This window comes from Ambystoma mexicanum, chromosome 5p, assembly GCF_040938575.1.
Source record: "Ambystoma mexicanum isolate Mex_15411 chromosome 5p, UKY_AmexF1_1, whole genome shotgun sequence".
In the NCBI taxonomy this organism is placed as follows: Eukaryota; Metazoa; Chordata; class Amphibia; order Caudata; family Ambystomatidae; genus Ambystoma; species Ambystoma mexicanum.
The window spans coordinates 824852859-824866716 of record NC_090930.1 but is presented as its reverse complement, the minus strand read 5'-3'; the positions used below and the strand labels follow the sequence as shown (position 1 = coordinate 824866716).

The window sequence follows — 13858 nt, the reverse complement described above, 5'->3', positions numbered from 1 at the left end:
CCTACAACCCATCACAGACCGCTTTGCTGGGGATGTGCAACATTGGACATCTCTGCCATTGACCTTACTGGGCCGTGGTGCATTGTTCAAAATGCTAACACTTCCTCGTTACCTATATATACTTCAGATGCCCCGTTACATATACCTGGGAAGACGTTATAAAAAATAGACTACACACTCAGAAAACTGCTATGGGGAGGTGGACGCCCGAGAACAGCTCTCCAAACACTGCAAAGATCAATATGGGAAGGCGGCATTGGCCTGCCAAGGCTACAGTCATACTATTGGGCCAGCCAAATGTCGGTAAAATAAATGACGCACTGCATGCGGAGACCACGCTACCGCATGTACGAGAATCACCACATTTGGAGCTATATGCTGCAACACCCAGAATAAACCCCAGAAATATGGCATTGCAGACACCTCGTATCTGGAGGGAGTCACACTCTTTTATAGGATGGGAGGACACGGTCACGCCAATACAACCACTATGGAACAATAGGAATCTCCCCGAGGTAGCCAAATTGCCGGAATGGCCAACGTGGGTCAGATGTGGGATAAACAAAGTAGGAGATATCATAGTAAACGGCACCATTAGACCCTGCAAACAACTGATTTGGTCCTTTAATCTACCAGAAGTGGAAAGGTACCACTACACACAGCTCCGACATGCATTACAACATCACCCATGCCTCTCTGATATGTCAGATAGCACCCCTCTAGAACGGAACGTGATCACAGACCACATTCAGGCAAATGTCACTACAGTAATGTACAACGTTATTACCTCCTTTGCCACACCAGAACTAACACGGCTCAAGACACAATGGGAAGGGGAGGTGGGGGAAAATATGCCAGAAGACTGGGTTCAAATCCTAATGTACCCCCGTGAAGCCGCCATATCAACTAGACTACGGCTGGTCCAACTAAAAATATTACACAGAATCTAGTACCCGAGAGTGTCCTAGTGAGGAAGGGACCTTCTTTCATATTATGGGAATGCCCACATATCATTCATTACTGGCAACAGTGCTGCGATATCCTCACAAGTGTCTTCCAACAGACGATCACCAGAGACCCTAAACTACTGCTACTGGGAGCAGACAGCGAGATTTGTCTAGATATGAAAAACTATGCTTCATGACTGCAACAACAATAATCAAAAGAAATATAGCCCAACTCTGGGGAGGAGCAGAACCGCTAAAAGTAGGCCAATGGATTACTGATGTACAAATCTGCATTGCCATTGAAAGGAGAGTGTACAGGGCCAGGGGATGTCCAGAAAAAGCAGGCAAGATCTGGCAAAGATGGGAAGACACGATATGATATGAACCTTTAAATCTCAGGATCTCGGACCCTAAGTTGGGGGGCATGAGCATTGCAATGGAGAACTTATCACTTGTCATAAAATATGACATGTAGTATATGTCATCTGTATGAGCACATATTCCATCAAACGTTATTGTTATTGTTAATGTAATCTGGCCCGGCAAGGACCAGTGGTTATATGTTATAAAACCAATAAAATATGTTATTAAAAAAAGAAATGTATGTGATGTTTGTAAACTCTGGACCATGTTACAATGATACCCCATTGCCTACCTAAAAATTCTGTTTATGCATTTTAGGGTTTGTATTATTCGTTTTTCAAGACCATCATTGAAGCACCCTCCTTTTTCACAGGACTTATAAGCATAATCGAAGACGCAAGCACAGAATACCCTTTGGTAATTAATGCATTGAAGAGATTCAATGTCTATCCTGAGGTTAGTGATTTGTTTTTCAAATGTTAATTTATGAAGCACTGTACTGTTCATAAATGTTCAAAAAATATTGCTTAACCTTCAAACCGCAATTGTTTTGTTGAATTGTCTCCTCGCTATAAATTGACACCTTCTAAATAGGCATGGATTATACTTAACTTTTTATTGGTGTAACAGATGGAATTCAGTAGTAAAATGGCAATTTAAAGCCTGCATTGTTTTGTCTAGATTCTGCGGATTTAAAGACATAAACCTATCTACCCACTTTATTATTTTAGTCTTGCATCTTTTAAAGGAAGAATTTCTCTATGAAAGGTAAGTGAAACATGATTGGTGCCCTTCTGAGCATGTTAGCATAATCCTTTTTCTGTTGTGACCAATATTCTCCACTTAACCTGTTTTTGCGGCCACAAAGACTTCTTGCAACTTTTAGGGGTTTAGTTTGCGGGTTAGACTTAGTGGTAAGGTAAACAGTTGGCTTTATTTGCAAGCCTAAAACAATTCTAATCCACAGTAGATTTACCTTCCACAACATAAGCCAATCTTGTACTCTTTGCGTCTGTCTGTCTGTCTTTCTCTCTCTTTTTAAGAGTCGTGTTGTCGGGTAAACATTTGCTAAAACCACTGCAGCTGTTCGTGAGAGTGTCACAAACGGAGGGATGTTTTTTTTTTCTTCACAAAAGCAGATATTCAAAAAGGGAAATGTGTTGGTTTGTGCGTTATATTTTTTAGTCCTGCTCTCCGGTTTGCTTTTTTTTTTATGCATGGTTTTTATATGTCCAGGCTCACAATGACATCCTGGCACTGTGGAAGGCTTAAAAGTTTGATCACTACTGAGCAATGTACGTGCCCTGTACTTAAACATTTTGTACGAAAGGTCAAGCTTAGGTCGTCAGAAATACGGTGCTGATTTGGTGCAGTAGAAACATTTTGTAACATGAAGGACAATGTTTTCAAATTGAATATTTTGCTAATTTCAGAAACAAAAAAGGGCAATTTGCATTTCTGACATATAAACACTTCTAACATTTAGAAGGGTTCCCAGATGTTCATGCTGCCCAGGTAAACCTTGTCTGCGAGTTCATTTTGGAGCACGTTGACATATTTTTCACATATTTTCTCTCTGCTTTGGCAGACTGCTTGTTTGAAGGACACTGTAGTACTGATCACTCGGACAATATTTGTTTTGTTTTATTCGTATTTATATAGCGCACAACAGCCCGAGGACATTGTGGCACTTGTTACATTACAAAGCTTAGTTAGTTACATGGTCATTAGCAATATATATACACGTTGCAATATACTTACATAGTCATTAGCAGTATATATACAGGTTACAATATAGTTATATTACATTTGTGTTACATTACAATATACATGGCAGAAGTGGAGGAGGCAGTCCTCCACTTGCTAGTTGAGGAGGGTGGCCTTGAGGTTGTTGCAGAAGACAGAGATGGAAGTTTCAGCTCTAAGGGTGGCAGGGAGTGAGTTCCAGAGTTTCGGTGCAATATAGGAGAAGCCTAGACCTCCCGCTGTGGCTCTCTTTATGCGTGGTATGTGTAGCTGGTTGGTGTACTGAGCTCTGGTGGGGCGAGTGGATGTGTTCCTTGATATTGCTTCAGATAGGTATGCTGGAGCGGTTTTGTTGATGCACCTGTGAGTGATGGTGAGGATTTTCAGAGTAATACAGTCTTTGACCTGGAGCCACCGTGCTTCACGTCTGGCGTGGGATATATGGTCTCTTCTAGGGATGCTCATGGCGGCTCTGAGGGCATTGTTTTGTGTGGTTTGCAGTCTGAATGTTTTTGGCGGAGGTGCCAGCTAGAAGGGCGTTCCAATAATCGAGTTTGGCTCCTATAGTTGCTCTAGCTATAGCCAAGCGGTTGGGGGTGGATAAGTAGGGTTTAATGGCATTGATGAGTTTGGTGCTGAACGCTGATGCAGAGGCTATGGCGCTGACTTGTTTGTTCATCGATAGATTTGCATCAATGTGAACTCCTAGAGTCTTGACAGAGGATGATACGGAGATGGTTGAGTTGTCTATGTTGAAGTTGTTGTATTGGGGGCTTAGTTTCGATAATGTGTTTGTCTGGCCCAGGATGAGAATTTCAGCCTTCTCCCCGTTAAAGAGGCCATTGATTGCCATCCAAGGTTGGATAGTGGCATAGATGTTGTGAAGGGCCGTGGCGTCTTGGTGATAGAGTCCAGATAGGGTTAAAAGTACTTGAGTGTTGTCTGTATAGTTTGTATATGCAACACCCATGGAGTCAAGTAGGTCGAAGAGGGGTTTTGTGAAGGTTATAGAGGTTGGGGGCTGTACAAGATCCTTGGGGGACACCGCAGTTTATAGTGGTAGGATCTGCGTTAGCTGTGTCGGAGTAGACCTTCATGGCTCTTCCTTCAAGGAAGGAAGTGATCCAGGATGCTGCTTAATTAGAGAAATGGGCTGCATGGGTGAGGTGGGTGGTGAGTGTTTGGTGATCTACCAGGTCAAAAGCAGCTGATAGATCGAGGAGGAGGAGTAAGGCAGGTTTGCCTTTGTCCATGATCTGTGAGATTTGATTTTTTAGGTCTAATAAGGTGGATTCTGTTCCATGCCCGACACGGAAGCCAGATTGTCTTTTGTCTAGTATGGAGTTAGCTTCTATGTATGATTGGATCTGGATGTGAGCTGCTTTGTCCAGGATTTTTAGGAGGAACGGGACGGTCGTTATCGGTCTGTAGTTGTTGGGTTGCGCTTGGTCAAGTGTGGCCTTTTTTTAGAAGTGGCCGCACCCAGGCTTCCTTGAGATTGTTTGGGACAGTTCCTGTTTGGAAAGATGCGTTAATGAAGGCAGTAATCAGGGGTGCTAGGTCATTGGGGCATTCCTTGATGATTTTGGGAGGGAAAATGTCTGCTCTGCAGGGGGATGGTTTGAGGTTTTTGATGAGATTAAGGACATCCGGTTCAGTGACGTTTCTGAAGGAGAATTGAGCGTGATTGAGATTACTACACTTGTCTTGTGTAGGGCGGTTGGTTTTTTGGTTTGGGAGGGCTTTGCAGTGGTTTTGGATTTTGTTCTGGAGGAGTTTTATTTTGTTGAGCATGGTGGACTGAATGCTGGCACACCAGGCTTTGTCTTTAGTTATCTCGTCAGCAGTAGCGGAGGAGGAGTGACTAATTCATTAAAGATTGCGAATAGTTCTTTAGCTTGGGAGTTGGCCTTTGAGATCCTATCATTGAAGGAGTTGGATTTTGCTGCTAAAATGGCTTTTTTATATTGGAGGGCTATTTGTTTAAAGAGGCTCTTACTTAGATCACTCGGATCCGTTTGTCAGTTTTTAAGCGACTGGCGCTTTTGAGCTGGCAGGGTTTGGAGTTCTTCCGAGAACCAAGAGTTGCAATGAAATGATTTTTTTTCTTTCTTGCTTTCAAGTGGGGCTATAGAGTTTGTGGCATCGGTGAGAGTATCATTGAAGATAGCTGATAGTATATTTGGATCCTGAGAGAAAGGTGGTGCTAGGCAGGGGCTTTTATGGTGGGGACGCAAGTTGTCTGCGTTGAGTTTTTTAGAACTTCTTATTGTGGCAGGTGGTGCGTGAGTGAGAGTCTTAGGTTTACGTTTGGTGGTGATGAAGAATTCGATGCATGTGTGGTCCGTCCAAGGAAGGGCGGTGTTTGAGGTAATGTTGGATGCACAGTTGTGATCCATGACCCAGTCAAGGGTGCGGCCTTTGGAGTGAGTAGGGGTGAGGACACTTTGGGAGAAACCTAAATCTGCGAGTTCTTTAGCTAGGGTTGCGGCAGATTTATCCTTAGGATCATTGTATCCTGAATGTAAGTCTCCTAATAGAAGGATTTTGGAGGACTTTTTAATGTTGTTGCTGAGTCGATGGGAGAGGTGCTCTTGGAAGTCAGCTGGGAGTCCGGGAGGTCTGTATAGGATGTGCATGTTGATTAGATTATTGGGGAGAGCGTAAGCTTGGCTGATAGGATATCAGCATTACCACCCCATGTACTATGGTCTGCAAATCTGATGGATAGTGAGTCTTTGTGGATAAGGGCGACTCCCCCTCCAATCTTATCACATCTATCTTGCCTAAGGATGGTGTAGCCTGTGGGTAAGGCTAGTGCGATGGCTGGGCAGGAGGCATCATTGAGCCAGAGTTTGTTGATGCAAAGTAAGTCCAGATTAAGTGTGGATAGTAGATAATTTATCTCGGGGGCATGTGCAGGTCGGGAGCATACGTTCAGTAGTGCACATTTAAGAGGTAGGTGTTGTGTGCCTTTGATGTTTTTGTTTGTACTAGTATGGGGTGAAGTGTTCTTGTTGTGGTGTGTGGTAGTGAGGAGCTTAATGTGAAGTAGTGTAGAGGCATGTTGGGGTGGTGTGGGGAGAGGGGCAATGCCTATGCTCATCTTAGCATGGGGTAGTGGTGCAGTGCAGGTGCCTAATCTGGTGTTTCTAGTTGTGATGGGTGTGGGTGTGGGTGAGCAGAGTAAATACTTAGGAAGTGATCGATTTCTGAGATTGCGGAGTCTGGTGGCTAGGCTAGGTGGCCGAGACTGTGTGATGTTGTAGTCTGGTGCTGCAGCATGTGAATTTAGTGTCGGGCGCTGGGTGAGGTGTGCTGGGAATATGTGGGGAGGCGTAGAGGCCATTATAGTGATGGTTATAAGGATGGCTTTTAGGCTGGCTGAGCGGAGTGTGGCAGGGAGAGTGAAACTATGCTATGATTGGGAGGTGCATTCTTGGGCATCATGATCGTGGAGAGTGGCTGTGTGTGTGTGTGTGTGTGTGTGTGTGTGTGTGTGTGTGTGTGTGTGTGTGTGTGTGTGTGTGTGTGTGTGTGCGCAGCTGGTGTGTGCTGCTGGTATGTGACAGAAATGACAGAGGGATCGTGCGACTAGTGCTAGGTAGTTCAGAGGCAGGGCATAATAGGTGGCAGTTCAACAAAATACAATGCCTAAATTCGATTTTCTAAGTGGGGCAGACAGAGGCTAAATGGTGGCAGGGCATAATAGGTAGCAGTTCAACAAAATACAATGCCTAAATTCGATTTTCTACGTGGGGCAGGCAGAGGCTAAATGGTGTCAGGGCATAATAGGTGGCAGTTCAACAAAATACAATGCCTAAATTCGATTTTCTAAGTGGGGCAGGCAGAGGCTAAATGGTGGAAGGGCATAATAGGTAGCAGTTGGCTGCACAAGAGGATACAGTACAAGCGGATAAGCAATACTGGTAAATGGCTAAATAGTATAGTGAGATATTATATAACAACAATAGACCAGGTGATAGCAAGCAATTGTCCAAAGTCAGTGAAAAGCAGAGGCACTCACAAGGTGTACCGCATGAAAGGATTAGGTGGAAAGGTTAGGTTCTGTGGAGGTGTGCGCAAGCTGCAGGGTCAGGGCAGGCTTACCAGAACATGGGCAGAGTCCTTGGCCCAGGCTTCAGATGCCTCTGGACAGGCTCCAGACAGGAAAAGTTCCTTGTGATGAGGATCCTTTGGATGAGGGGGCCGGCGTTTGCCTGCCGGCGCCTGATTGGCCTTCTGTATTTGCAGTTGGCCAATGGGGGCTCTCCTGGATGTCATGTGGTCGCCTTCTTGGCCCTTATCAGACTTTTAAGATTCCCCCTCTTTCTGAGGGCCAGGCTTGCAACATATTGTCAAATGGGTCCACGGATCCATAGCAGCCAGTCTTGCGCTTATGTTACCCCAACTATATTTGCCTTTAACAATCTGTCATAGGCTGGGCCACATCTTGCATCCCAACTTGGCAGTCCCAAATTACTATTAGGAAGTTTGCCTCATAGAATAATTTAATAGGTAACCCTGGGTGAAAAAGCCTAACTGGGCGGCTGAAACACATCTCGGGCTCATTATGCAGTCAAACACTACTGATCATTAATAGCCGGTTACTCCTTTAAATTGCTTTATAGACAATCACCTCGCTGTATGTCTAATCTCTGAGTGATCGATCCCCAAGGTTAGTGTCTACATTTTAGGCTGAATTCACACTTCCTGAAATCAGACCTTCATTCAGTGTTCAAACTATCATGTGCCTGATGCTTATATCAATAACGTGCCAGCTAGAAAATCAGGACAGCATGGACAGTGAGGCATTGTCTGTTCATTTTTTATAGTTGGACCAAGTGACTACATGTTCAAGGCACTTAAAAAAACAAACAAAAAAAAAACCTTTCTCTGCCACCGTGTGCAGGCAAAACATGAAAGATGCCCAATTGTTTACCTCTTTAAACTGGCATGGGCTGTGCGCTGTTTACAAGGGTGTCAGCCAGCATGGGAAGCTGAAAACATATTAGTACCGTTGGACATTGTTGACATGTTCTGACAAATGCGTTGATCTTTCTGTAGTTAATGCAGGTCACACTGTCATGAGATGTTTGATTGTTTCAGTAATGTCCGGTTGATTGCAGAAAGGACAGATGGTATTGCAACAGTTATGTTGTTTCTGAACATGTAATAATTCTTTTGTTGCATACAGATTTAACCTTAGGCGCAAGAACTGGTTTCGATGGTATCGACTGGGAATCTTTCAAAGATATTTCAAAGTCGTATTTAGTGCCTGAGATTCAGATGACCGATTTAACAGTGATTTGTATTTTCCTCTCTGCTGAAGGGTTTCAATCCAATCCTGTTTTCTAAGTTTGTATTTTTACCGCACTGGGGTTAGTCATCGGTGTCTGTAATGATGTCTCCAGGTGTGTCTCCCGGTGTGATAAATGAAGCATACATTTCTCGTTCCACTTCTTTAGGGGCCAAGGATAGGTTCCAGTTAGCTGTGGTATTAACACATTTTGTTTGATCCTAAGGTACTATGGAAGTGTTCTTAGTTGATGAGAAGAAGTTAATTTGAATTTGTTGTGAGAATTGGAAGGAAGAAAACCTTGTTGGATAATCTTGAACTGTTGGGTGAATTCAAGTTGGAATGTTAGTTGTCGATGGACAGAATCCTTTGGTTAATGTTTCCTTTAGGTTATTTTAGGCAGGGAAATCCTCTTCCGAGTAGGGATAGTGAGGTGTTTATCCAACCTTTTGAGTTAATAATATGGCATCTTTTTAAAAATCTTCACAAAGTTGTCTGCCTCACATTTCTGACCCCTCACAACTTAACACTCTGAACCTCCACTGTTTCGAACTCTACCACTGTAAAGTTGGGGTTCGCACACCACAAGTCTTTGCCACTGAGAGAGAACCACCATAGAGAGGCATTTGCCTCTGTGAAACTGCTACCAATGCAAGGCCCTTATAAAGTGGGTCCCAACCATCAGGAAGCTAACGCCATATTGAGCCACTTGCCACTGCGAAGCACCATTGTTACAGTAATGCAAAACAGGTAGCAGGTGCCCCTCTCTCGAAAGAACATGGCATGATAACCTGTTCTGTGGTTTTTACCCACTTTGAGAGTTTGCAGCCATCGCTTTTAGCTCACTGTACCTTTAACAAAGGAGGAATATCTATTTGCATATCAGTCTTTGTCCAGCCCACAAGGGCAGTCCATCACCGAAATACCAGGCAAACAGTACCAACAGCAACCCCATACACGTGTTTCAGCCTTGTTGGGCCTCATCAGTGAGGTGGAGCTGTGCCTCTCTGAGCACAGTGAGCAAGCAGTCCACGTCTGGGTTACCCTGGGTAATTTAGGGTGACCAACCCCAGGTTCCTTAGAAAAATGCAAAAAACAGAACAGGTTATCATGCCATGTTCTTTCTGGAGAGGGGCGCCTCCTACCTTTTTTAAAACATGTTTGCAAGGAACTTGGGGTTGGTCATCCTCGGTTACCTGGGGGAACCCAGATGTGCACTCTCTGCTCACTGTGCTCATAGAGGCATGGCTCCACCTCACTGATGAGGCCCAGCAAGGCTGAAAAACGTGTATGGGGTTGCTGTTGGTACTCTTGTCTTGTTCAGAAGGGAAATGCCATAGCATTTCGGTGCAGGTCTGCCCATGTGGGCGGGACAAAGACTGATATGCAAATAGATATTTCCCATCTGTGAAAGGTACAGTGAGCAGAATGCGATGGCTGCGTATTCTCTCAAAGTGGGGAAAAAAACCACAGAACAGGTTATCATGCCAGGTTCTTTTTTGGAGAGGGGCGCCTGCTAATTTATTTGAAAACCATTGTTCGTGTCTTACACAGTGGGGACTTACAACTCAGAGAATCTGCCATTGTGAGACCTCACCATCAAAGGTTTCTAGCCTTTTGAGGCCTCTGCCACAGGAAAACCACACCAACAAACAACCCCCCGGGGTAAGGGGACTATGTTGCCCCCAAGATAGTTTAGGCCCTGAGATAGTTAGACCCCTAGTATTCTTATGCCCCTGTAGTAGGTCCTGCCCCTGGGGTAGGTTTTGCCATTGGGACAGATGGACTCCTGCAATCGTTTGGCCTCTGGGATAGTTTTCCTGTGGGATATTCCACCCTTCAATATCCTACACACTATGCCCCCACCCCGGTCTTATTTTTTGATTAATTGGTTTTTTATAACATGCTTAATACCTGAGTTTGGTTTCTATGTGCGGATACAGGATTCAAACCTATGTTGCTCTGCGTGGTCTTGCTTCCAAGAACAGCATGTTGCCTCTGTGCTTGAATAGCATGAACAAACACAACTCAAGTAAATATTGCCTGCTAAAACTGCAGTAAAAAAGAGGAACATTGAACAAGGAAAAGTAGCCACAAACCATACAATCTGAGCGACTGGACATCAAGGAGGGAAAAAAAGAAAAAACCCTGTGGATAACCAGACAACCCACTAGGAAAAGACCCAACCAACTTAACTGGAAAAAACAGACCCAGAATCAAACAAGAAACCTAGCCTGTTACCAACAAGCCCACACCGCAAAAATGCATCGTACCAGGAAAGACTGACACACAAGAAATAGTCAAAATAGAACAAACCAAACAGAAGACAATCCATCTCAAACACCACAACGAAGAGGCAACCAACACCATAAACAGCACGCCAAACTTCCCATTGGAAGAAAGCCCCTTTGCTGGAACAAGACCAAAATCACTCTACTTATTACACTACCTGTCAACTTACTACCCACTCGCTCAACCAACTACCTTCAAACACCCTAAACACAATACAAGGAGGAATACTGGAAACAGAACAGACTCACATGAAATCCACAGAAGCACAACCAAAATAAATGAACTCAAAAAAACATTAATCACAAGAAATTGGCGAAACATAAAGAATCATCAACACTGGAAGGCTGAAGACCCTCTAGAAAACATAAACCCAAAATGTAACCTTCTGGATCTACCGTACGAAAAAACTGATGCAACAAAACCTAATACAGAATCTAAAGGAAAAGCATATGAATACCAACTCGAATTACCAATGCCACCTTCAAAGGACAACCAAAACCCAGAAAACAAAAAGATGCACAGCAAGCTAGTCCACGCTAGATCAATGTCCAAACACAACCCCGAGATATACAAACTCTTAATTGATGGAGAAACAGATGTCCTTTTCCTCACCAAAACCTGGCCAACTCAAAACATCAAGGTAGTCACTGTAGGGGAGGACTGGTCCAGGAGACCCCTCTCGCCTGCGTTTCCTCCCCAGGTGAGGGCTATGGCTCATTGGGCGTTCCCTCGTGCCACCCGGGCCCAGGTGGTGGAGGGCTCACCCGCTGGAGACATTGCCCACACGTATCGAGTGCCCACACGTATTGATTGCCACACAAATTTAGCTAGGCCCAGAAACCATTTTTTGCCCGGTAAAGATGGTGTGAGCTCAGCGCACTGTAGCGCGGCCCCCACCCTTGGAGAGTCACATCCCTGTTGCCGCAGCACCCTGGCAGATCTGCTGCGAGCACGTTCCCACGAACAAGACGGACATGAGCTAGCGAAATACGCTGACATTGTAACAGTTCACCTCCCGCAGTGCATTATCACTATCAGCATGACCCGGCCAGCAGGCCTGAACAATGAGAAGAACGGTAAAATGGTCACTTGATGGCAGACAGTCTTTATACATATGTATATATTAATGTAAAGACCACTTGCAAAGTATGCTTTCTTCCACAAAATCTCGTATAGTACAAACGCCTGTAGAATGTATTAAAATGAGAGAGCATGCTCCCATGATATAAGCAATGACGAGCCCACACCATTGCAGGTGGATGCTAATAATAAAGGAACGCTCCAGGGATCTGTTTGTTGCGTGGATCACTGGGCAACCTACCTCCCATGGTTTTGCGCCATAACTAAGCTAATGCTGCTAGAGTACACGAGAAAGCGAATGCAACTATACTATGAACTCATGTAAAGGATGCGCGAGAATGCACTTATCATGTGTGTATGTCTAAGCCCCTTATGTGCCACCACCGTCACGTACAGTGGCGGGTCGTTTTCTATGTACTCCACCGACCCAACTACTACCTCATTTACTGCGAATGTATATGCATGTAACTAAAATACTGTAACTGCTAGAACATAATATACAAATATGGTGCTCGGACTGGGTATAATCGAGACACATCCAGCAAAGTTAAATGCATGTTTTAAAGTGATTTTGAATAAGTATTATAGAAAGTGTTTGTGATGTCTTTACCTACATTCGGCAACACACGAGGGAGATAACTTTGTGAATGCGTGCAAGGCCATTCCCCCTCCCACCCTGCGAAGGCTGCCAAGACATGAAAACAGAGGCCCGCTCTGCGCTACCCCACCTCCCCCGACTAGACTGGAGCCACTTCAAAGATTTGTAGCCCCCACTGCAGCACCCAAGGCCGCGGCCAGCCACCTGCATTATTTACAGCACAGCAGTAAACCTTTGTCTAAACTCAAGCGCCCCCTCGTAAACCCCACAACCCACCGGACCATCTTAGACTTATGGCCCTGTGCAATCAGGACACCCAACACTTTGACAACACGCAGCAGAACATCCATAACAACTTCTAACAAGACAGAAAGACCTGGACCGCCCGTCCCAGGCCCCGAAGCTTAGCCCCTCGACCTATGGCCCCGGTCAACAGGACACGGGTAACCAGGCCTCGATATATTACCTCCAGACCCCTCACAAGGTGCATTCCTCCTGTGTTGCATTAACCTATAAAATAACCTATTGGAAGATTTACTAAAGAGAATAACACTGTAAATGACTGAATGACTGCGGTGTGCATGGCCGAGGGCAAGCAAGTCAGGAAAGGCATTCATCTCTGCCCCAGACCGCATTGGCACACCAACACCGCCCGGATGAACTCAAGCCGACCTGCCAGGCCCAGCCCAACCCACGAGGGTGACCAGTGACGTCCTTCAGCCAAGACCAACCACGCCGCAGCAGCACCTATAGTTAGTCGTCGCCACCCAATCCCAATGAACTTGTGCCCCCTATAGTATGTAGGTTTTGATGACGTTTTTTGTAAATATATACGCCTGTCTTTGCTATTGTCAGACAGAGCGCTCTCGGAGGTTGCAGAGTTCTTTGCATGCCCTATTCTGATTGATAAACTCCCATTTACGCTCACCCGCACTCTGTCTTGGCCTTATTCCCATCCTGGGAGAGTCCTTCATTGTCTCTCATTGCGGGGAGGATCGTGCTGTTTGGGGACGCTTGCTTTCAGTGGTGACCCCGATAGCGTGATTTTTATTTCTTCCCAACTCCTTATAACCGTCCCCTTTTGGCACGAGAATCTCCAGTCGAAAAGGGATACGCACGGTGAGCCGGCTCCGGGAGGCTGCCCGCCAACGGCGACCGGTACACTAAGAAGTGCGCACTCAATAGAGAGAGGGTACGGGATCCCGGTTGAAAAATCCCCTTTGAGTACCGCTCGCCGGAGCCGGGGCTGACTGTTGAGCTGACGGCGACACTGCCTGGACGGACCCAGTTTCGGAGACTATCGGTTCAAGACGGGCACGTGAGTACTGAGTGCGAGCGATTGTAAGGGGAGCGGGGAGAGAAGTGTAGGACCGGTAACGAAGAGGGGGGTACGCAGATCTACTAAGGATCATCTTGAACTTTCCTTGCTTTTTCTTTGCATATGGCCATTAGGATTACGAGGTGAATAAGAGATAAGAGTGACGGGAACCTAGCTCCGAAAGGGGGTGGAAGGCGGCGCCGCATAGTGCTATC

The 13858-nt window shown here is 45.3% G+C and overlaps 1 protein-coding gene across 3 annotated transcripts in view; it reads left to right on the top strand.

The window, feature by feature from the left end:
* DPY19L1 (dpy-19 like C-mannosyltransferase 1) overlaps window positions 1–13858 on the top strand; it is a 2006077-nt gene that overhangs the window by 144417 nt on the left and 1847802 nt on the right. For all 3 annotated transcript variants that reach the window (XM_069613244.1, XM_069613243.1, XM_069613242.1), the window contains exon 4: window positions 1629–1766. In XM_069613244.1, the coding sequence (XP_069469345.1) occupies window positions 1629–1766 (138 nt within the window). The remainder of the gene's footprint in view (window positions 1–1628; window positions 1767–13858) is intronic.